The 25,810-nt window shown below is 34.2% G+C and overlaps 1 protein-coding gene across 4 annotated transcripts; it reads right to left on the reverse strand.

Annotated features, from left to right (window-relative positions):
• LOC131930124 (uncharacterized) lies at positions 1-25,806 on the reverse strand. Of its 4 annotated transcripts, none has more exons than XM_059286529.1 (11): positions 25,657-25,806; positions 16,761-17,102; positions 16,378-16,490; positions 15,979-16,180; positions 15,533-15,718; positions 15,200-15,271; positions 14,771-15,016; positions 10,066-10,138; positions 7,998-8,016; positions 2,940-2,989; positions 1-274 (listed from the first exon to the last, which is right to left on the reverse strand). In XM_059286529.1, exons 1-11 carry the CDS (start codon positions 25,703-25,705, stop codon positions 271-273), a joined length of 1,356 nt encoding a protein of 451 aa, XP_059142512.1. In that variant the 5' UTR covers positions 25,706-25,806; the 3' UTR covers positions 1-270. The 4 variants fall into 4 exon arrangements, with proteins under 4 accessions (XP_059142512.1, XP_059142505.1, XP_059142497.1 ...); XM_059286522.1 differs by having other exon boundaries at positions 2,940-2,956; positions 10,058-10,138; XM_059286514.1 differs by having other exon boundaries at positions 10,058-10,138.
• Positions 25,807-25,810: the final 4 nt, after the last annotated feature.

Genomic DNA, 25,810 nt, shown 5'->3' on the forward strand with positions numbered 1-25,810 from the left:
CAAATACAAAGAAAATGAATACTTTTTATTTTAAGGTACAATTTTATTTACACCGTTTTTTTTAGCTGTGAGGCAAATTCGAAAACACTTGCAATCATATACAAACATTTTTAGTTAGCAAATAATAACAGCAGACCTTATTAGTAAAAAACAAAATTTTATAACTACATATATTTTAATAACATTGCAAACAAATCTCTTATATTTAATCTATCCCTTGAGATTACATGAGGCTGAAGTTACGTTGATGTTTCTTCATGATTCCGTAGATCACCTATTAATTTTAAAAAGAAATATATTAAAATTTTGCTTTAATATGAAGACTTCAAAGACGTTTCGTATATACTTTTAAAACTACCGATTTTTTTCGGTCGCTAGACATAGGGGCTTACTAATGATTTGTCAACTTCCCCATCTTTTGTGTCGACTTAGAATACCGAGGTAGCCTGACTTATCGAAAACATATATGGAACTAGATTTAAGTCAGAAAAAAAATAACTTTGATCTAAGTTTGAAATTACTGTTGACATTGACCGTGAGAACTAGATTAACTTTCCCCTATTTGTCGCTTATTCCTAAACTTATCAGAACTCACAATACCTCTATTTTTTCACTTACTTGCTGTTTGGGGGTCACCCATAAATGACGTCACGTTTTTTTTTGACGATTTTTATCTCCCCCCATCCCCTCCGTCACACATCGTCACAAAAAGCCAGGACCCCCCCCCCCCTAAAATGATGTCACACCTCAGCCTACAACCCCCCTCAAAATTGCAGTTGAATTTTTTTTAAAGTCGATATTTTTCCAAAATATTGTCTGAACTCTGTCAAAATATACTATTTTAATCAATTCCTATTACACTTTATTAAAACAGTTTTCTAAAACGCGAAATAATGTCTTAAATACGTTTTCCAACATCGCTTTTTTATAATGAAAAAGTGTGACGTCGCACCATCTGAACCCCCCCCCTCTCCCCCTCATCACACACCATCACAAAATTATGGACCCCCTCCCCTCTTCGAGTGTGACGTCATTTATGGACGACCCCTTGAGGAAAAAATAAAAGTGACGTCACCGACAGCATCAGTTGCTCATGCTATGTCGTTTGTTATTGGCCTACTCCTATTATGTTTAAACCAATCTGATATCATCTGAATTGTTTGTTTTTGGTGGTGGTGTTAATTTAGCTATTAAATCAGTGGTTCCCAACCTTTTTCGAGTGAAGACCCTCATGTATAAAAAGTAAGTGACCCGCGACCCCCATAGAATTAAAAAGTCAAAATTAGTAAGGAAATTAATACGCACTAAAATGATATTTTCTAGTAGACTTTTAATATGCATTATTCTTGATACACCTTTTAATACTATGTGTGTAATTACATGTTATAGTTATAGCCTCAAAATTCGCGGTTGAATTTTTATTAACGCCAACCTCATGTCATTCTCAACATTTAATTCATTTCTTTGTTTTGATTTTAATTGAAGAAGTGTTGAAAATCTGTTCTTGCACAGATATGTAGACACAAAAGGAATAAACTTTCAAGTAGGTCAATATTTGAAGACAATGTATTAACTCTTTGAAAATTAATCAATATTTTCCTTATAAAGTACTAATGTTCCGCACAAAAATACACACAACGTTAGCTGTTTATTTGGTGCGCAATTACTTTTTCTATAAGATTCTATCATATTTTTAAAAAAATTAAGTGTTAAAAAATAAAGATATTCTTAATGATTATTTTTTTTTAAAAATTCAAGGCTACGATTTTTTTGAAAGTTATATTCAATTTCATGAACTAATGAAATGGTTAGTTGAGCACAATTTTAGACTCCAGAAATGTGGACCATAAAACGACTGTTATTTATTGCTATTTTGCAACAAAGCAGCAACAGCAGAAGAAAAAGAAGAATTGTATATCTTGCATGTCCTTCTTGACCTCATAGGTACCTAACAGAGAAATAAAGAACCTGATGTGATACCCGAATGCAAAAGTGGGAGTTGAAAACACAAGCAAGGAGCTTATTATGGGAGGAGAAGGCGTGAAATCGTAAACGATAAAATCTTCACACAAAAGGTCATCCACAGGACTACCTGGGCATTACCTGATGAAAACACTGATTCCAAAATCAAATCGATCACAATTACCGTATGATGAAGAAAAAGTATCTTGTTGCGATATTCAAAACCAATATGAAATAATTTAGTAACACCTCAGGCAGACTACTCTGTAAATTTAACATTAGCTACTTTAAAAAAAAAAAAAACAGGAATCCTTCATCTGTGAATAGAAAAATTCTAAGCCCTCTATTTTTTAATAGAAGAAAGAGAGGAAAACAATGGGCGAACAAATTTAAAACATCACCATGTACTAACATTCTGGGAGAGAATAAACAAGAAATGCGAGGAGTAAAAATAGTGGATGACACCAGCAACATGGACTTAAAACTAGAAGTAGAAGAGATTTCAAACAAAAGTTCAACCATTGCCAAGACCAAAAGGAAAAGGAATTTCTCACAACTTTGTATTGGGAGGCTAATCGAAATGTAAAACAAGAGAGTGCCAAGTGATACAAATCGATTCATTCATGAATTGACTAATATTTGATGTGTTAGAAATTGCAAGCTTATATTTTATACATGCTTCATCTATAGCTAAATTGCCAACAATCTTTACGATAAGATTTGAGTTCAGGCTACACATTCTATTGCTAGTAAAAGAAGTATTCTGCTTTTTGCTTTTGAAAGCTCGCAATATGACCCTTTGGTAAATGATCCTGCTAATTGAGTATCGACCCGGAGATTTTGAAAAAATTGTATATATAAATATATATATATAATTGACTAGAATTATGTAGGAAAACAATACTACAGAAGACAAAATAAAGAAGCAAACTAATCAAATCCAAAAATATATTTTAAATACTGGATTCATAACTTACTTTTTTGTTTCCATCTCCTTATGAGAAATATTAACATTGCAAATAATACTCTGCAGAAATATATAAAACTTAAGAAAAAAATGTGGATATATATTTAAATAAAAAAACAATTACATATATGTACACGTAAACGTACGCTCGCACACAATTCAGTATCTGTCAAGTCTTCGGTAAGACAGAAGTTCACCAGTCGTCACAAAACATTCAGGAGGTCGGTAAATGTAAGGAAACTCATTGTGGTCTTATCTTCTACATATTGTTTTTATGTACCATGAGCAACAAGACAACGTTACATCATACTATGTTAAATATGAATTCAATTAATAACAGTTTCTTGGAGTGTTAAGGTAGACCATTAAGTGAATCAATGCCTGCAATGATCAAACGTAAAATAAAAATTATGTATCTCTTAACAACAGCAGGCCTATTTTATAAACTGAGCGCTTCAGTTAACTTAATCATTAATCTTCATTCCCAAAACTCTATATAGGTTGAGATGACAATTCCAGTGAAATCGGGCAATATATATATATATATATATATATATATATATATATATATATATATATATATATATATATATATATATATATATATATATATATATATATATATATATGTGTGTGTGTGTGTGTGTGTGTGTGTTTATATATATATATATGTATATTTGTGACAAAACCGCTATTTTTATGATTTTTTGAAAATATGATATAACATAATCGAATTCTAAAGAATTTTTAGAAATCGAAGATAATGCAAATATCAAATAAAAAAAAAATTTGAAGGCATCAAAGGAAGAATATTCCCACGTTTTCTTTAACTTGCTTTCTCTGTGTCTGTGTTTGTTTGTCTTTCCAATCAAATCTTGCGATCGAAATTTCTGGCACTTCCCAGTTAGCTAGCGCGCTGAAATTTTCAGGGAAGCTTTCTTTTGGATGACCATTGAATATTCAATTGTTATTATTACTAAATTGATCAATGGAAACATTTTATTGAGCATTTTAGACCGCTATATAATCTATATATATAATTCTCCTCTGCGAGCCATTAGAAAAAAAACGAGCGACGCGTACCTCGCGCGCAGTGAAGCGAACGATCCCACGTCGCCACAGGCTTAGGGGAAGATAATTTAGTTTGAACCGAGTTTAAACTTACACGAGGTAGGCCAGTTTGGGGGAGACGATATGGTCGAGTGGTTGGGCACATGATTGCTATCCCACTCGACACGGGTTCAAATCTATGTGTTCTAGTCAGTAACGTATTCACACAACGTGTTTTTTACGAGTTGTCTTTTTACGAGTTGTCTTTTTACGAGTTGTCTTCGTTTACCCAAAAAAAAGTGAAAAGATAAAATCGATAGCAAGATTTTAATGCAAACAAACAAAGACTAAAAAGTAGAAAATAATAATCATTAAAAAAGTTTTTAAAAACCCACGTTTTCTGATTGAACTAAAAAGTAGAAAATAAACGCTATACATCACAATAATGCAAGCGATCACTCTACTATAAGCGATCAAAAACGTGGGGCGCCGTGATTTTCTTACAGTTTCTAATACTGTTGACTCTCTACAAGCTCCCTAATAAAAGTCAATAGTATTATCTAATCAATAGTAATATAACTTTTACTTCGGCGCCCCACGTTTTTCATCGCTTATAGTAGAGTGATCGCTTGCATTATTGTGATGTATAGCGTTTATTTTCTACTTTTTAGTTCAATCAGAAAACGTGGGTTTTTAAAAACTTTTTTAATGATTATTATTTTATACCTATGTATGAAATTTAGCCCACCTACGTGAATTAGTACTTGGTTAAAAGGCATTTAAGAAAACGGAAACAAACTAAATTACAATTTCTGGATATATAAGATACTCAAAACTTGAGAAATTTTGTCACCTAAATAAAACAGTACTCAAGTTTTAGTGTTTCCCACGTTATTATTAATGAAGTACAACTTTCTTTTACCGTAACCCGTTCAAATACATTCATTTTAAAATTTACTTCACTTAACTTTAAATATACTCACGATATAGGCTTTTGAGAAACTGGAAGTGGATTTCCTGGTTACCGGAAATCGCTCCAAAGTTGAGAGCAAACTACTAATATTTGATATAACACTTTTCTAAGTTTGATATAATACTTAAATATGCAATTTCCTCCACTTACAGAAACGATATTCAAGTTATATGTATTTTCAGACCTCTTAAGAGGTTCTTATTACACAAATAATTACGGTTGTTTTTCTCTGTTTTTTATGATTATTTGTTGACTACTGCAAAATGAATTAAACTTTTCCGACATCGTCACGCAGCAACATTAAAACAGTCTTTATAGACGTAATAAGACGATGGATGCATGAACCGCTTGACCAAATTGTACATTAGCTAGAAGGGATCCAGACAAAAGGCCGATAACACAAAAGGCCGACAAGGCGAAAGGCCGACTGCCAAAAGGCCGACATCCAAAAGGCCGACAAGACAAAAGGCCGACAAGACAAAAGGCCGACTGCTAAAAGGCCGACATCCAAAAGGCCGAAAAGTTTTATAAATAACAAACTACAATTACAAGCATGTTTAATATCTAAAATATGTAATTATATACGATATATTGGTCCATATATAGGAAAATCACAGCGGTAATTTTACACAAAACCAAAATTTACGTACCAATTTCGGCACACTTGTATCACAATCACAACAGAAATAATGAATCCAACGAATATATATACACTTTTTTTCACGCAATTCGCAATTGACGAAACTAATTCAAATATTGTCTGTATTTAACATGTAGTCATGTCATGGACCGCGATTGTTCTACTTCATTCGGTTTCCTTGATTTATTTGCGAAATATAGTGGTAACGCCACCTATCTGTTTATTCTTTGTACACTCCCGTCATCTCCAAGCGCATGGACCCCATTGTTCACCTTATAAGGATCGCAACTAGCATTGTCTCTTGGCTTTCCACCTTGTTGCTTGTAGGCGGTGATGCCGGCGGCTTTTGACTTGGTTCTTTTATGATTATCTCACCTCGACTACATAGAAGGAGCTATGAAAGACAGCAGTGACAGTATTTCGCAATATTTAGGTGTTGATCCGTTGTATTTAAGACACAAGCGTAATTTCCAGTCGCTTGACCTGATGGTTTACCTTATAAGGATAGCAAATAGCACTGTCTCTTCTCTTGAACGTCTCACCTTTTTTTCAAGTCTTTTTCGATGGTTGTCAAGATAGGAGCTATGCAGTAACACATATTTTGCGCTATTAGTATTTTTTATGATGGTCGGCCTTATGGTCTGTCGGCCTTATATCCTGTCGGCCTTTTGGCTGTCGGCCTTTTGTCCATGTCGGCCTTATGTCTTGTCGGCCTTTTGGATGTCGGCCTTTTGTCCTACACCCAGCTCGAAGAGAGGATTGATAGGAAACAAATAATTATTTATTTCTATGAAACAAAACAACATTCTTCATCTTTGACAAAGACAAAGTGAATACACCGATGACTGACGGAAGGATGGAATAACACACTACCTAGAGGCTTATATTATAGATTAATTAAATTAAACAAATACCGGCGTTTTATTTCGTCTACCTTATTTATTGAGACGCGAGTTTGTTCAAACTATCGCTAAGCGCCATAAGGTATTATGTGTGTAAGCCTTAAGTTTAATCACCTTTATACTGGTGAGGTAAAACACCCCTTGTTGATCGGCAAGTACCAGGGCTTCCAAGGGTGCTCTCGGGAGTTAAACTGAAACCGTGAGCGAGTCCTGGCTTGGTTTAGTCATGGTTAGTGTTGGGTGCTCCTCATAAAGATATGTAGGCACCAAATTGCTTATGGAGAAGACCAAGCGCTAAGATAGCCAATGGGGAAATATTTGCAACAAACCGAACCCTACTAATGGGACACTACCGCTATAATATGAGTGTTTTTAAATGGCAGAAACTTTCGAGTGAGTATTTTCAATAATTTCCCACAGTTTCATGACGCTCTATGAAAGTATGTAATCCTAATATATAATGGACCCCGTGCGCACTTCTCTCTCTCTCTCTCTCTCTCTCTCTCTCTCTCTCTCTGTCTGTCTGTCTGTCCACAAAATATTTTCGCCGGACATCACATCAGAAACTGCAGCGATATATGACTAACTTTATACGGACTTTTGTTGAAAATAATATGTTAGATGTTTTGAATGTATAACCACAATTTTATTTAAAGAAGAAAAATAAAAAAAGGCGTATTCGAATGTAGAAAAACAATTTTAATTATGCAACCGGAAAAGTGTTTAAACTTGGGACAAGAACGCATTTAACAATGACGTCGCTTATTGTTTACACTAAAAAAAAGAGCATGAAACTGATGACGTCATCTTCCGAGTTTAGAATAAAAAGAAATGAACTATTTCATTCAAATATGATTTAGAGCTATGTACGCTATGAAATGTATACAATACGATTTTCTCGGCCTAAACTTAAAAAATTATTTCATCTATTTGGATTCTAGATCTAGAGATTCTAGATCAAGATATTCTAGATCATCTTGATCTAAAGATTCTAGATCATCTAGATCTAGAGATTCTAGATCTAGATGATCTAGATCTACGGAAAAACTAGACTTACACAGATGTAGACCCTACCTAGATCTAGAATCTATTCAAATAATAAATTTCTATACTAAAGTATTTCAGGCCTTAATTACTTTATTGAAATCTTTGTTCATCTATGCAATGTGCTAATCTCTATAATATATAAAGCTAAGTTGTCGGGTGCCCGATAGGGCACTTCCCGGCGCCGCAGGCGCTTCAAATTTGGCAGGATTTTGCCTTGGGTCGACAGAACACGGGGGCCGGTTGGCCGAAAAGTCTACGATGAGGGGGTCAAAACTGACCTCGACTGACCGGCGCCTTATATGGGCGAATTAATTAAGCATTCAAATTCTCAATGTTTTCGAAAGCCTAAGCGAAGCTGGGCAGCATGCCTAGTATTCCATAAAAGACAATATTATTAAAACAATTTCTTTATTGTTTTGGTAAAATGAATTATAAAAAAAATATTTGTATACTTACAAAACAATCAGTGTGAGAACTGTTTAAAATAAAAAATAAAAGAAACTATTAGAAATTCGTTAAAAGCAATATTGTATTCTTTAAATGAAAACGATGAAAAATTAGGCTGGTAATAACATGATTTACGTGTGTACGTTGTGAATTTTTTAATAAAAAAATATCTAATTACAATTTTATTTTTAAATCTTAAAATACAAATGTGTAATTAAATGGCGAATCAACTATCTCAAAATAGCAGGTTATTTTTTTTTCGGTGAGATAGGTTGATAGGGTATGGACTTATAAATTATTATGTTGAGGTTTAGCATCCTAAAATCTAGTAGGTTTATATAAGTCAAATACTTGGGAAAATTCAAACTTTCACAGTCAAACGGAAAACAAAATGTGACGTCACATGGAACATATACTAAAATCTATATACTACTAAAACTCAAGTTTGTTTACGTTTGAATATTAATTTATGTATTCATTTTTGTTTGTTTGTCTATTTTTTTACAAGAGAGAATCTGCACTATGTGTGCAGCTGTAAATTACTATTTAGATAGAGAACAATGTCATTTTCGACCGAACTGTCAATCACAAATTAATTTAAAGACGTTAATTAATTAATTGATTTATTCATTGGTAGATTAACCACATTAATTATAAAAGTTCAGAACAATGACTTTACTTATAGTGAATAGTGACGTCACATGATTTATTTACTTTTTAAAAGAATAATGGCGGCTTCCATCGAATATTTTGTTGCCCAATCAAAAGTTTTACGCACTATAAAGCTAATTTTATGGAATAGACTAATTTGGGATAAAATTTAATTTTAAATAGATCTAATACTAGAGCCTATTCGCGTAAATCAAGTATCTTACGCGAAATAAAAGTAAAATATATCAGTAAAATCGTCCCTGTTCGAGACACATCATGTCAATGTTAATTTAAAAATTTTTTTTTTTAAGATGAGAATGACAAAGTTGCCTATTGTGACTTGGCGGGATACAGGGCAGGTGAAGTAGAGTTCAACTGTTTCTTTTTCCTCAGTATATGAAGGGATAGTGTGGTCAGAGACACGCACGGCCGGAGTCGTTTTTTTTAAACGATAAAAACATGTTGTCTGAGACTTGGAGGGACACTGAGAAGTTGAAGTAGAGTTGGGTAGGTGTAGTGTCTACCTGTGACTTCAGCATTTGAAGGGATAGTGTGGTCAGGCCCATGCTCAGCCGAAATCGGTGTTTCAAAAGACAAAAACGTCTTTTTGAATGTGGCGTCTGGTTATTTTGTGACAAGTGACAGACCTGATGTCATTTAAGGATGACCCCTGAAACCCACAGTTATCTAATGATAACGTGTAGTCTAATGTATTCTAAAGCCGGAAAAGTACACACAATAAAATGACGTCATTGATTCTGGAGCAAAAAGTTTCACCCAAGAACGTTTACCCCCCCCCCCCCCTTCCTTCCCCCGAACGAAATACATTTTATATAGAAAATATATACTTTTACCAGTGTCAGCCCCCCCCCCCCCCTCCCGCCCCCATTCCGATAACAAAGTCTGAAAGAAACGCAATATGAATGATTGAGGTTTAGCGGCCATAAGTAGGAAACGTGTTTAGATTATAGAAGTAGAGTCTACGTTTAGTCTGCATGATCTACAAATGCTAGCAGCGTTTCTTTCAGGTATTGTTCTCCCTGTAGGAGGGGCGGGGGAAGTAGAACTTGAAACTTTCAGGGGGGGAAGTATATTTTCTATACTAATTCTATGTCTTTATGGGGCAGTGGAGTCGGCTGGAAGAAACTCTAAATGCGAATTTTGTCAAGTTTGAACTGATGTGCAAAGTTTAGGGGTACGACTATGACTTTATTTATTATGAATATAAAGTAACGAATTCTGGATGAAAATACATTTTCAATGACATTTTTTGTTTCGGATTTAAAGTTAAGTTGGGGATTTTGATTTTGGTTTCGGTTTAGAGAAAAGACGACACTATCAACCATTTATCTAGTATTATAATATACATACAAATATAATTTCTAACTGTAAAATGCGATTTAAAAGCAAAACATTACATGCATACAATAGTATTTTAGGCAATTCCTGATCGATGATTCCAGCCGCATTTACTTCATCTGGTTCTCTTTGTACATTTTCTGAAATTAAACATTATAAAGCCTCCAAGCTTGTAAAAACAAGTTATCACCTGGTTTTGTTTTGGCTTATCGCTTGCAAATCGCATGTCATGTAATATTTATATTGTTTCTTAAATTTAAAAAATGCATTTATCCTTCGGGCTACCTGCACATAAATAGAAAAAAGTTTCACTTCCTTTCTATTGTTAATCAATATATTATTTATTGTGGGGTTTTTTTTTCAGGTTAAAAAAAAAAACGCATCTCGATGGCCTCGGTCAAAATACCGTCTAACTCCGAAAATGTAAATTTTACAGAAAAAAAAAACAACTTATTTTTTCATTCCACATCGCTCTAATTATACTTTTTTACTTTCTCGTATAAGAAGTATAGAGGAAGAATTGTAATCGTGCAAATAAAAAATCGAAATGTGTACATATATATATATATATATATATATATATATATATATATATATATATATATATATATATCGATGGTCTCGGTCGCAAACCGTCGAACTCCGAAAATGTAAATTTTACAGGAGAGACAAAAAACTGATTATTTCCTTCTCGATCGCTCTAATACAAATTTTTTTAATGATATCTCCGAAGAAACTCTCTACCGACTATACTGTAGCGTTTTAAAATGAGTTTTGTTAACATTTACAACATTATAGCAGGTTTAAAAAGATAGACGGTTTGCTCGGTCTAAAATTCTCGGTGCAGACTTAGCTGTTTTCATCCGAGAATTTCGGTCTCAGCCGCGTTCGTTCGTTTTGTCCAGTGAACGTGATTTAGTTATGTTTATGTTTTTAAGTTATAATTAACACTTCATAATATTTAGATTATAGTTTTGGGCTCATATTTAAATTATTTGAGTTTATTCTACATTATTGGGGTCAGTTTAATTTTTAGTATAGATGTTTTAGTATGGCTTTATCGCAATCGACTGTATTCATTATGTCTGTATAGACTTATTAACTGTTGACGGTTATGCTTTATTTATTACATCTTTCTATTCTCACAGCTTATTTTATTTAATCTGGTGGGTGCTGGGTTTGTAGAATGATAATAGTAAAAACAGAAACCGTATTGTCAGATATATTATGAATGAGACATAACACACTAATCACATTAATACTGACTTACTGTTTACTTATTTTACAAAAATGTAACAAAAAAATGTGTTTATTTTTAAAATTTATTCTTTGAATAAACGTCACATAAAGAAACATCAAAATGGCAACGTATTTTTTAAAATCAGGGAAATCATCATAAAAAGGTGTGTTTATGATTTGCTTTTAGGTGCTCAAATATGACAGCTTTTATCTTTTTTTCTGCTCTTGTACAACTTGACAGGGGCTACAGATTAGATCATAATCTTACGACCCTAGCTTAGCAATTGCCAGCTATCTGCTAATTCACTTTGAAGTAGACAGTAGCATCAGGCTTGTACTGCAGTGCACGAATATCTGTCGCTTTGAATTCTTGATAGGTCTGACTGGTCTTTTGAGATCGGCTGGTCTCTTGTATGGTAAGGCTGCTCTTTTTGAGAGAGGTTGGTGTCTAATGTCTGTTATGTGAGGCTGGTCTATTGTATGTTACGATTGATCTGTTGAGAAAGGCTGGTGTCTTGTATGGTAAGACTGGTGTGTTGAGAGAGGCTTGTCTATTGAAAGGAAGGGACTAATCTTTAGAGAGAGGCTGGTCTCTTGTATGGTAAGAATGGTCTGTTGAGAGAGGCTGGTATCTTGTAGGGTAAGATTGGTTAGTTAAGAGAGATTGGTCTTTTGTATATTACGACTGGTCTGCTGAGAGAGACTGGTCTCTTGTGAGTGCCAAGTTTGTTGATATATTCTGTGTCCTGTATGGTAAGATTGGTCATTTAAGAGAGTTTGGTCTTTTGTATGTTACGATTGGTCTGTTGTGAAAGGCTGGTATGAAGACTGGTCTGTTGAGAGATGCTGGTGTCAATACGATTTGTCAGTTGACAGAAGCTGGTGTTTTGTATGGTAAGACTGGTTTATTGAGAGAGGCTGATCTGTTGAGAGATGCTGGTATATCAAGAGAGGCTGGTATGTCGAGTGAGGCTGGTATGTTGAGAGAGGCTGATCTGTTGAGAGATGCTGGTATGTCAAGAGAGGATGGTCTGTTGAGAGAGGCTGGTATGTAAAGAGAGGCTGTTCTGTTGAGAGAGGCTGATCTGTTGAGAGAGGCTGATCTGTTGAGAGAGGCTGGTCTGTTGCTAGAGACTGGTCTGTTGAGAGAGGCTGGTTTGTTGAGAGAGGCTGGTCTGTTGAGAGAGGCTGGTCTGTCGAGTAAGGCTGGTATGTTGAGAGAGGCTGGTCTGTTAAGAGAGACTGATCTGTTAAGAGAAGCTGGTCTGTTGAGAGAGGCTGATCTGTGGAGAGAGGCTGGTCTGTCGAGTAAGGCTGGTATGTTGAGAGGCTAGTCTGTTAAGAGAGGCTGATCTGTTAAGAGAGGCTGGTCTGTTGAGAGAGGCTGGTCTGTTGAGAGAGGCTGATCTGTTAAGAGAGGCTGGTCTGTTATGTGGTAAGACTGGTGTGTTGAGAGAGGCTGGTCTGTTGAGAGAGGCTGGTCTCTTGAGAGAGGCTGGTCTGTTATGTGGTAAGATTGGTAGGTTGAGAGAGGCTGGTCTGTTGAGAGAGGCTGGTCTGATGAGAGAGACTGGTCTGTTGAGAGAGGCTGGTATGTTGAGAGAGGCTGGCATGTTATGTGGTAAGGCTGGTCTTTTAAGTGAGGCTGGTATGTTGAGAGAGGCTGGTATGTTGAGAGAGGCTGATCTGTTGAGAGAGGATGGTCTGTTTAGAGAGGCTGATCTGTTGAAAGAGGCTGGTATGTCAAAAGAGGCTGGTCTGTTGAGAGAGGCTGATCTGTTGAGAGAGGCTGATCTGTTAAGAGAGGCTTGTCTGTTGAGAGAGGCTGGTCTGTTGAGAGAGGCTGATCTGTTAAGAGAGGCTGGTCTCTTGAGAGAGGCTGGTCTGTTATGTGGTAAGACTGGTCTGTTGAGAGAGGCTGATCTGTTAAGAGAGGCTTGTCTGTTGAGAGAGGCTGGTGTGTTGAGAGAGGCTGATATGTTGAGAGGCTGGTATGTTGAGAGAGGCTGGTCTGTTATGTGGTAAGACTGGTCTGTTGAGAGAGGCTGGTATGTTGAGAGAGGCTGGTATGTTGAGAGAGGCTGGTGTGTTGAGAGAGGCTGATATGTTGAGAGGCTGGTATGTTGAGAGAGGCTGGTTTGTTGAGAGAGACTGGTGTGTTGAGAGAGGCTGATATGTTGAGAGGTTGGTCTGTTGAGAGAGGCTGGTCTGTTCTAAAATTAATCATAAAAGCATTTACTAAAGACAACTAACCATGTCGTTGAACATGTACGCCAAACATTTTGTAACCTACCATATAAACATTTCTTAACACGTATCTAAACCCTCAATCTAAAGCTAGTAGTGAATTAACAATAATTAAATTTATTGCATATCCTTGTGGAAATATAATTCGAATAATATTGTTTTGATTGATAATCAGTTTGGTTATTGAAATAGGCTATATTAAACAAATACTATTTGTTTAATATTCTTTAAAATGATAAAATGTAATAGAATAACTGAACATAATTAATCAAATATCCTTACCTATAAGTACTGTTAATGCTGTGCTGTAAAATTGTGTGATTGCGGCGTTCCCGATCAAAAGTGTACTGACAAATATAGCGATATTCGTTTTGCGCCGAGATTTTTAGCGCTAGAAATAATAGGCGGTTTGTTCAAATGATTATATCTCAATAATCATCCTACAGATTTCTCTAATATTTTCAGGCATTATGGGGAATCATATAGGCTTTTGATTTATGAAAAAAAAAATCGAATTTTTTTGAGTTAGACGGTTTGCGACCGAGACCATCGATATATATATATATATATATATATATATATATATATATATATATATATATATATATATATATATATATATATATATATATATATATATATATATATATATATATGTGAACACGATAACTTGAGTACCATTACGGCTAGGTTGATGAAATTTTATAAATAAGTATTTTATAAAATGTGTATTTCTGTATCAACTTTTCAGCGATTTTCGAAAAACGGAAGTGGAAATTATTTTGTTTCAATTTTTAAAAACATATAACTTGAGTACTTTTTCAGATAGATTAGTTAAATTTCACATGTAAGGAAAAAACTAGTTAGCTTACTTCTGTCAAATCTTGAGTAATTTCCGTTGACCGAAAGTAGTAATTTACGCTATTTCCGTTTTCTCAAAAAAAACGCATGTAAATTTTTAAAGTACTAATATCATTCCGCACTATAATACACATTTTGTTTGGTGTTTACTTGGTGCGCAATTCTTTTTTTCTAAGAGATTCTATTATATTTTTAAAAAGTTTCAGTAATTAAAAATGAATTAAAAATCATGTCTATATCCCGACATACCATCCCCCTTAGTGTTATATAAGAATATTCGAGAAAGTTTAAGGTAGGTCACTCTAGGTTTATTTATGATATGCACGAAGAAACTCTCTAAGGACTATATTATATATGATTAATTTATCAATATTATTGGCATATAGATTTAATAAAGAAGTATTATAAATGTATAATCTGCTTACTACTTAAAAGCTGATTCAGGCCAAATCTCGATATACAGGCATGGCCACACTGTTTGTCTCTCATTAATGAAGTGTCATACTGGCCTTTTTCTCTACACCATTCTAACAAATCAGTGACGTTTGGAAAACAAGATTCAACTTTTTTGTCTTTTGTGCAAAATTCGTAGTTGTAGAAACATAAGCCATGCCGACCACATATTTGCTGCCGTTTGTCTGGGCATGAAAACGTTTTAAGGTCCACTTTATCTGAAAATGGTAATAAGTAGAAAATGCACTTGCATTGACATTAAAAAACTATTTTTTACTAATTTAATGCACTGCATCAATGTCTGATTTGATCTGTTATCTGGTTATACTAATATTCAATCGAATGACTGGCGTTATCATCGTAACAAAGTGATGTTACGAATACTAATGTAATATAATTACCTCGGATCGTTAGTTTATAATGCATTTTTTTGCTTTTCCATCCAAGAGAGTTTGAACCAACACAAATGAAGTCTATACAAAATAAAGGTAAAAATCATTTTAATGTAAAAACAATTTTTTAAACCAAGATAATATTTAACGTTAAATTAGTAGTATAATAATTTAAGAGAGACCTGATGTAAAGAAAAAGTTAAATTCGCATAATTTACAGAATTAATTGTATCTGCCTGTAATATATACTACGCAACAATTGATTGTGGAAAGAATATGTATTAAAAGAATTACCAATATAACGTAGTGGTTAAATCATATATTAGTATTAACGTATGCTACCTGTTAAAGGTAGTTCCGCTTTCAAATCAAGTAATGCTTCGTCGTTCCCGATGGCCAAAATGGTGCTATTGTTATACCATCGAACTTCTGTTGTCAAATTACTAGCGTCAGACTTAGTACAGGCACAGTTTATTCTCTCACCCTCATTAACGTTAGTCTTACAATTAAATGCAACCTTTGGGCGATCTGAAATGGAATGAGACTGAGGTTTCAGCAATTACTAGGCGATACGTGCTGTGAATCAGATAACAATAAGATCTCCAAAATTATAGTTATAAATAGTGAAAATATACATGTGACTGAAAAAAATACAGCCGTGTGTCATACGTTAGTTCCTGATAAGTATACACATTTTATTCTCAAGAAGATTGCATGGTTAATATATAAGAATAATCAGCAGCAAATTGATTATGGCGACTGCAAGGCAACATTAAATGTCTGCTTACCAATTTTCAAATGAACATTCACATGGATTCCATAGTTCAAGTCATCAGATAAACTTGTCAAATTAGGATATGCAGTAACACGAAAACTATATTCATGCTCTTCTTTAGTTATTATCAAAGGCAAAGAACAATAAGAGATCACATGATAAGGGTGGTGAGGTACTGGAGCATAGGCGTGATCAACGTTAAAGTTTGATGGTATCTACAAAAAATGGTAAAACTCGTTGTAGAGGTGGTTGGGATAGAGGGAAAATTGGCAATTGAAAAAAAAAAAGATTGGACGTAAAGACGCTTACGTGTAACTTTTAAATTAAATTATGTATATAATACTATATTACGTATAAATGTTATTGTATAATATTATTGTATATTTTTATTAAAAAATTCGAATTAACTTACTTTTGCTAACGCATCTGTAAACAGACATAGACAGTTTGGATACGATTCAAATACTAAAGTCAGCTTTGTAGGCTGCGTCTCTTCAATGTAACTTTGGGTGTAAATAATTTTTCCTGTAATTATTGTACCAGATATCAAAATATTTTGAGTACAGATTTAGTATATGTTTTTTTTTAAATCAAGACTAAACGTTTATTACTGAGCAAACGTATTTTTTAAACAAAGCATAATGGAAAATAATGCTTACTGAGAGCTTCATTTAATACTTATTCGTTTGTGAAGAACATTTTTTACGTTTAATATGTTCACTTAATATATAATAATCTAAGCATTTGTAAGTAGTATTAATATGAAATAGTTTTTTTTTTAAAAAAAGCTCTTACTGTAGAATCTTGATTGCCAACTGCATAACAATACTTTGCTATTTGAAATGTATGCCGTTAAACTCCATTTAATCACTTGATCAGCTTCCAAAGCATTTGGTAAAAAAAATAATTTGTTTTCAATGAGCGTGCCATATACTTGGTTATGTCCAACAATCCTATCACTGTACTGAATGAGTGTTTTACATTTTCCTGCCATCCTGCAGTTACACACTGGATCATCGTCTTTGTGCCAAGTGATTGTCACATCTTCTGGAATATTCTCCCATATGTGAGTTAACACACACAGACTGTTTTCCTCGCAGAAGATCGTGGTATCGCACTTGTCTTGACCAAAGATTACTAAAAAATATTTTTATTATATTATGTAAAAAAAACACGTTCATCTGATTTACATTTTCCTATCGTCAACGCAAATGCTACAATTTTAAATGCTGTAAATCTTTAAACGTTATATTATTTTTTCCGTCAAAAAAATGTAGGTGCTGTATACGATCCGTCTCTGTAGTGTGTGTCTGTAAACAAGATAACTTGAGTGCCGCTTCAGTTATGTTAATTACAAGCTTTTATGTAATAAAGCTCTAAAAAGGAGAAAATAAAGTATTCTCTTTAAATATATAACTAGCCGTTATCGGCTAGGCTAGGTTCCATCCACGTATTGCGATGTCTGTATGTAAATGTTAGGGCAGATATGTATGTGTTTTAAGAACATTAAAGAGTTTTACATATTGCTACGTTCAAATTAGCAATAACATGTGATTTTAAAAATTAACCTTCACATTCCTCATTATCTTGGTTGGTATACAAATACAATAAACATCAGAGTCAATCCATTAAACCTAGGGTCTGCAAACTACGGCCCGCGTGCCGGATGCGGCCCAAGAGGTCCTCTCATCCGGCCCGCGGCTATCTTTTTATCCACTGAATAAATGTTGTTTGAGGTGACTGAGAGACTTGGCCCAGAAAATTCAAAACAATTTGATAATATCGCGTTGGGTGCAAATACCACTGCCCACCGTGTTGCAGACATTGGTGAAAACATTGTGACTCAAATAGTGAAAATTGCATGCAGGTTTCGTCATTTTTCCTTTGCAATCGACAAGTCGCTGGACAGCTGTTCCACCTCTCAACTTCTTGTGTTTCTTCGAGGAGTGGATGCAGACATGAACATAACACACGTACTGTTACAGGAGAGGATATCTAACCATAGATAGTTCAGAGACATGCTAAAATATACAAACACAGAATCGCAAGATTTACCATATTTCACAGGAGTAAGATGACTGATTTGCAAGAAAGTTCTGAGCAGAGTATTTAAGTTAGGAAAGGAAATAGGTGACTTCCTGAAAAGTAAAGGCAAGCCACAGCCATTAATGCATGATGAAGAGTGGGCTTAAAAATTGGCCTCTGCTGCAGACATAACTAGTCATTTAAATTTTCTGAATCTAAAACAACTTGACGCACTCTCTGCAGTGCAAGGTCTTTACAACTGCAGCAACCACTGAGTTCCTCGCGTCATTTGCATGCGAGATCATCAAAGACATCAAGCTGCTGTTTCAGTAGCGGTTTTTCGACTTAGATACAAAGGCAGAAAAAAAGAGACTGTTTCAAAACCGATTTGAAGCAAATGTGGCCAGTTGCAAAGATGAACTGCTGCTGGAGGTCATTGAATTGCAAGCAAATGACTTCCTTAGAGACACGTTCAAAGAAGGACGAGTGGAAGACTTTCCTATTATAGTGAAACTTTTGCATGAAAGTACCTTTAAAATTTTCAAATAACATACCTGTGTGAACAAACATTTTCAAGAATGAAATACGTGAAGAACAATTTGAGAGCAAACTTGGACCTCGAGTGTCTTGTTGTCCCCCGACAGTGTTTCTTTAAGACTTTTTTCTTCGGGGGGGGGGCGACACTTGAAATTTGTATATATTTCTATATAAATTATATTGCGTATGGTGAGGGGCGGTATACGTTCTTATGGGGGGGGGGGGGTGCGCCACCACACCAAAGAGATGCCTGGAAAAAACTCTGGCCCACAAGAACTGATATTTGATAGTTAATGCGGCCCTCAGGCTGAAAAGTTTGGAGACCACTACATTAAACAGAAAACCGCTTGTTACTTACATTCAAACTCCTGGTGAGCAAGATATGATATAATTAAAATATACAAAAAAAAAATACCGGAAGAGTATCATGTAAAACTGAATAGTGTTTTACACTGTAATAGCAAGCATTTGCATTTCTTCCAGGAATCTCTTCTGGCCCTGCCACCCCCTCCCTCGCCGAAGAAAGTCTATCCCCCACCCTGAATGAAATGGAATTTATATAGAAAACATACTTTTACCAGTGTCCCCCCCCGTACCCCCCCCCCCGTACCCCCCCCCCCCCACCCCCCGGAAAAATTTAGTCCGCCCCCTCCACCGAAAACATTAAGTGCCCCCTCACCCGGAGAAAATATTATATATATATATATATATATATTTATATTAATATATATTATATATATAGTAAATATAAATATTATATATATAATATATATATATATATATATATTATATTTATATATATATATATATATATATATATATATTATATATATATATATTATATATATATATATATATAATTATATATATATATATATATATAAATATAAATATAAATATAATATATATATATATATATATATATATATATATATATATATATATATATATATATATATATATATATATATATATATATGTATATATTTTTTTTCATTGTTTTATGCAGCTGAATGTATTTGTATTGGAGTGTTTAGTTTTTGTTAATATCTACATTTGTTTCTAAAAAATTAAATCTAATATATAAAATTCTGTATGTTTGTCACAAAAGAATTTTTAAACGTTTGTCGCAGATACTTCCATGGATTTAAGTGTTAGATCATTATAGTTTTATGGTCTAAATTTATGAGTTAAAAAATTACTATCGAAAGTCTTTAAAAACAATTTTCATTTTATATACTTAGAATAATAATTTTCAGTTATGAATATTACATAAAAGTTTTAAAAATTGTATCAACGTTTATACAATTTCTAAAATTCTATCTGAAATGTATTTGCATTTTGTCCTTTAGTTCACATAACGTCCCTTGATTTGGAAAACACAGTTACTTCCCTTTAAAAAAAACCATTACATCGGGGGAAGGAAGAATTTACTTTTTATTACTTTGTTTTGGTGTTAAGAAGAAAAAAACAAATAACTTAATTAGCGGGGATTGATCAAGTGCAATGTCGTTGGTATTTTTAATACTGTCTTTTATTTATTCTATACACTGAACATACTGTTTACTAATTATTTTTTAAAATCAATAACATTTAATAAGCCAGGTCCTACAAATCCTATATGTTTATTTCTTTCCATTTACGAATAAGCTTGGAGTATTATAATTTTGTTCACTAAATTGAAACAGGCGCGTCCGCCGGCGCCCCTGCACGGTTCGATTTGGCGCCATGGGCTATCATGTGAGCGCTATGCTGCATAAACAGTTCGATAGACTAAGGATAAGAAAGGTTACTATAGTCTTTAAGTGAAACAAAGCCGGGCGTCCTCCGGCGCCCCGACAGTGTGCTATTTGGCGCCCCGGGCCTTTCCGTTTACGCTATGGTACCTACGATCGCGTAAGTGAGTTCAAAAGACTATGAATAAGTTGGGTACTATAGTCGTTTACTAAGTTGAATCAGGCGGTTACGCCGCACGTCGTCATGGTGCGATTTGGCGCCCTGGGCTAGACTGTGGACACTTTGATTTCTTTTTTGCGTTTGTGTTTTCTTTGTGTTTGAGTTTGGGTTTGCGTTTGTGGTTGTGTTTGCGTTTGGATTTGGGTTTGGGTTTGTTTTCGTTTGCTTTTTTTCTTTGCGTTTGTGTTTTTGTTTGCTTTTTTTTCTTTGCGTTTGTGTTTTCTTTGTGTTTGTGATTGTGTTTGTGTTGTCGTTTGTTTTTGTGTTTTCGTTTGTGTTTGTATTTGCGTTAGTGCTATGTTTGCGTTGTTTTTTTTGTGTGTTTTGGTTTTGGTTTGGTTTGGTTGTGTTTGTGTTTGCGTTTGGATTTGTTTTCGTTTGATTTTTGTTTGCGTTAGTGTTTGTGTTTTCTTTGTGTTTGTGGTTGGGTTTGTCTTTGCGTTTGTTTTTGTATTTTCGTTTGTGTTTGTTTTGTGTTAGTGTTATGTTTGCGTTTTTTGTGTGTTTTGGTTGGTTGTGGTTAGGGTGGGCAATGCCGGATAAATACTGATTACTAAACATACAAGTTATGGTCCTTTACAGATACGTTTATCAGAGATGCCAGTGCAGGGCCTGGCCGGGACGGCTAGTAATTAATAGACACAGAATGGTCAATAATATTAATACCTAACTTAACCCTTTATCTGCTAACGGTTCGTATAAGTACCACTTTAATTAAGCGCCCGTATTATTTTTATTTTAAGAATAGTTTTTAAAATCATTTTTATAAGTAATAGTATTGTTTCCCCTGAGTCACGGGTAGTTGGCGGGATCGATGTTTTTGATAAGTTTCTCTATTTTCAATCTCTTCCTGTGGCGGTAGTTCACATTCGTGTAGTACAGGTCTGACACATGTTCTTAATTTGTCTTTGATTTACCTAAATATTCAAGTTTTCAAACCCAATATTTTGTATTGGCATCTCAGTTGGTAGGTAAGTGTGCTTAACTTCTAATTATACAATTTTAATCAAATTGTCTTTGTGTTAGTTCAGGAGTCTCCAGACTTTTTAACCCGATGGCCGCATTTACTATCAATTATCAGTTTGGGGGCCAGAATTTCTTCCAGGTATCTCTTCGGGGTGGCTGAGCCCCCCCCCCTCTCCGAAGAACGTTTACCGCCCCTCCCCCGAAGAACGTTTAACCCCCCCCCCCCCCCCCCCCCCGCCCCTCTCAATGAAATATAATTAATGTAGTAATATAAAAATACTTAAAACACATATTAAGTATCCCCCCCCAGAGAAAAAGTTTAAAAGAAACACTGTCCGGATCCAAGTTTGTGCTCAAATTGTTCTTCACGTATATCAATCTTGAAAATGTTTGTTCACACAGGTATGTTGTTAAAAAATTTGAAAGTTTCTTTGATGCAAAAGTTTTATATTAGGAAAGTCTTCCTTGGGCAAAAGCTCATAAAAACCCACCCGCCCTTCCTTGAACTTGTCTCTAAGGAGGTCATTTGCTTGCAATTCGATGACCTCCAGCTGCAGTTCATCTGGCCACATCTGCTTCAAATAGGTTTTGAAACAGTTTCACTTTTTCTGCCTTTGAATTCAAGTAAGAAAACTGCAGCTGGATGTCTTTGATGATCTCGCATGCAAATGACGTGGGAAACTCATCAGTTGCTTCAGCCATTAAGACCTTGCACTGCTGAAGTGTGTTAAGTTGTTGATCTGTAATTGTTCCAAAAACATGACAAGTTTGTTTTTGAAGACCTTAAGGTCGGTGTGTTGATTAGAAATTAGATTTCCCTGTCTTGAACTTTTAGGTACAGAACATTAAAATAACTTGTTATGTCTGCAGCAGATGCCAATTTCTATATCCACTCTTCATCAGACATTAATGGCTGTAGCTTGACTTTATTTGCCAGGAAGTAACCTATTTCTTTTCTTAACTAAAATACTCTTCTCAGAACTTTCTGACAACTTAGCCATCTTACTGCTATGTAATATGGCACATCTTGTGATTCTGTGTTTGTATTTTTCAAAATGTCTGTGAACTATTTGTTCCTTATTTGACCTTATTAAATTCACCATTTTCATCACATGATTCAGTACACCGCAAATGTCCATATATTTAGCACACAAAGCTTGCTGGTGAATAATAGAGTGCAGGAACATTGGTTGTAGAATATTTTTCTCATTCACTTGTCAAACCAAGTCTTTCTTTATGTCACTCGTGTACTTTCCTCCATCAAACGTCAGGTTGTTTAGACAAAACTATTGTCTATCAATATGATACAAAAATTGTTCCCTTTTAATTCATGAGCAAATGCTTAAAGTATTCATATATTTTTCTAGATATTCTGTCAACTGAGTATCATCTGATAAAGAGAATAAGTGTCTCCTGGAGAAATTACAATTGGCTGAAAGGAGCTTGTCCTTCAACTTCACTACACTGAATCAGAAGATAATAATGAGTTAACCTCTGCTTCATAATGAAGTGATCAAACAGACTGCCAGAGTTTCAAAAGACACTTTTCCTTTGATTCAGCATTTTGTATAGTAAGAATAAGGGAGAAGGACATGTTGGCAACTTCTGCTGTGTTTGGTACAGTCAGAAGAAAGTGTCTGTATATATATATATATATATATATATATATATATATATATATATATATATATATATATATATATATATATATATATATATATATATATTCTAGCGTACCAGTCTCCATGCGTTGCCGCGGGGATAATAGAAAGTCTGCGGAAATATGTAAGAAGGGTTTCATCAATGCGTTACCAATCCTATGTTCTTAGAGCGTGAACTTGTTTTCTAAAAGTGAGATATATAAATGTAAACAATTATCATAATTATCGGGACACGGGTTTACCTTCACTACCGCATGAAAACCTTGAATGTAAATTAATCACTCAGCAAGATAATGAGGTAAAACCAACTTCGATGACCGTCCATGTGTCAGGGAAGCAGAGGGGCGTTCTCGGTAGAAGCAAATTACACTACATCAGAGGCGCCGCTGACTGCCCCTGGCTACTTAAAACTAACATAGGCGCCATCATGCTCATAGGATAACCCAGAGTGCCAAATAGCATCCTGTTAACAATGATGCAGTTTAAGTCATTTGTTAAACTGACACCCTTGAACTGGATTTTTTCTTTAACACGTAAAATAATTATTTGCAGGGGCGGAACTACATTGCCGCCAGACCCCGCAATGCGGGGTGGCCCAGGCCGTTTAGGGGCCCACAGCCGACCATGATCAATTTTTTTTTTATAGTTAAAGAATAATTTTCTTGTAAAAAAAACAAACATATCTACTACAGTTGTGATGTACTACAGTAGCTAACACACACTGTATCGTAAAGTTGTAGTGTGTAAGATAGGCAATCATTCAAACCGCTTCCATGACTTATTTCCCTTTTTTAAAATAGTCAAATACGTGTGTTCTTAAGAAACTTTAAGTAAATTTGCACTAAACAAATTAAAAAGCAATTACATCTCTTAATTATTATTTTTTAAATACATAATAAAAAATGAAATAGTAAAAAAGGAAATGTGTTAAAAACTAATAATATAAATACAAAAAAACTTTAAATAAACATAAGGCGAGAAACCATTACACATACAAAGCTTTATTGCTTCATATTCTTTTGACCGACTTGCTACTTAAGAAACATTATGTCAAACATTGAAACAAAGAATTTCAAAACAGATTAATAGCACTTACTCATGATGTGTTGTTGCTGTATTGTGTTTTAATTAAAATAAAAACGAAGAATTTTTAATTCTTCAAACTTCGAACAAGCCCGAATTCTATGTTCGTATTTTGGTATGTATATATATATATATATATACATATACATATGAATATATATATATATATATATATATATATATATATATATATATATATATATATATATATATATATATATATATATATATATATATATATATATATATGGGGCCCAACATTTTTTTTTTGCGGGGTGGCCCAATTTTTCTAGTTCCGCCACTGATTATTTGACGATATTTAAAGATCAGTGTGAAGGATGTAATATGTTAGCGTTACTAATGGTCTATTATTAGATGCTGAGTCTGAATTTCTGATTGGATCGTCTAAAAATAGATGCTAATTGCATCATTCGCAAAGTGACGAAACTGTTTGGATTTTTACGTACAAAAAGAAACATCCCGGTTAACAATCTAACCTTGGTAAATTTTTATGATTATTAAAATAAAAAGTATTACAGCTTCCTCAGTGGTCAATGTCAGCCTTTGGGGGGCGAAACTGTAATTTTTGTTTGCATCCAAATTGCACCATACCAGGACGCCGGCGGGCTCCATGATTAAATTTAGCGAGCGACTGTAACAACCCATCTTATCTATTATATATCACACTGTTGAGACCGAACGGCAAAGACCAGAGCGCCAAATTGCATCCCCCCCCCCCCCCCCAGCAACCTTCTCGGGAGTATTCATCAACTCTCTAAAGTTTAATGACATTCGGATAAACGTTGTCGAACCGCATATGACTTTCATGTTTTTAAATATTTCGTATATAGAGAAGAATCGACCCCTCCCGTTCGACGCGCTTGCGAAATAAAAAAAAAAATTTTTCTACAGAAACCTCACCTGGAGTGTTTTAATCATCGTCCCAAAGTTTGATGGGGATCGGAAGAACGGTGTCAAACCGCAATCGACTTTTATTTGTATATACCGTATATAGAGAAAAAAAATCTGCAACCTCCCCAAAGAATATTATCAAAAACTGCCCAAAGTTTCACGGTAACTGGATGAAAGGTGTAGTCATGCATAAAAGACAGACACACAGATAGACAGACAGATACACAAACACACACATACATTGCTATATATAAATATATGTATATAATATAATATATATATATATATATATATATATATATATATATATATATATATATATATATATATATATATATATATAATATATAAAATATAGATATATATATAAATAAATAAACATATATATATATATATATATATATATATATATATATATATATATATATATACATATAGGTATGTTTGTAAATGCAGAAGTAGATGTAAATGAAGCTGTAGCTATACATGTGTAAGTACATGTACATGTTGGTAATTAAGGCTTTGAATCGAATTTAAGATTGAAGTCCTACCTTTCCAAGTTATGCATAAGCAGATTAATAACTTTAATTGTTCTGTCATTTTAACGAACTTTAATGATACATTTTATCCTTGATTTAATTTGGTAAACGTACAATAAAAGCAATGAGACATCTACACTAGATGTTTCTAACTGAATCTGCCTAT

The sequence above is a fragment of the Physella acuta genome, unplaced genomic scaffold (genome assembly GCF_028476545.2).
Source record: "Physella acuta isolate Inbredline_101_S28 unplaced genomic scaffold, ASM2847654v3 ptg000097l, whole genome shotgun sequence".
NCBI lineage: Eukaryota > Metazoa > Mollusca > Gastropoda > Physidae > Physella > Physella acuta.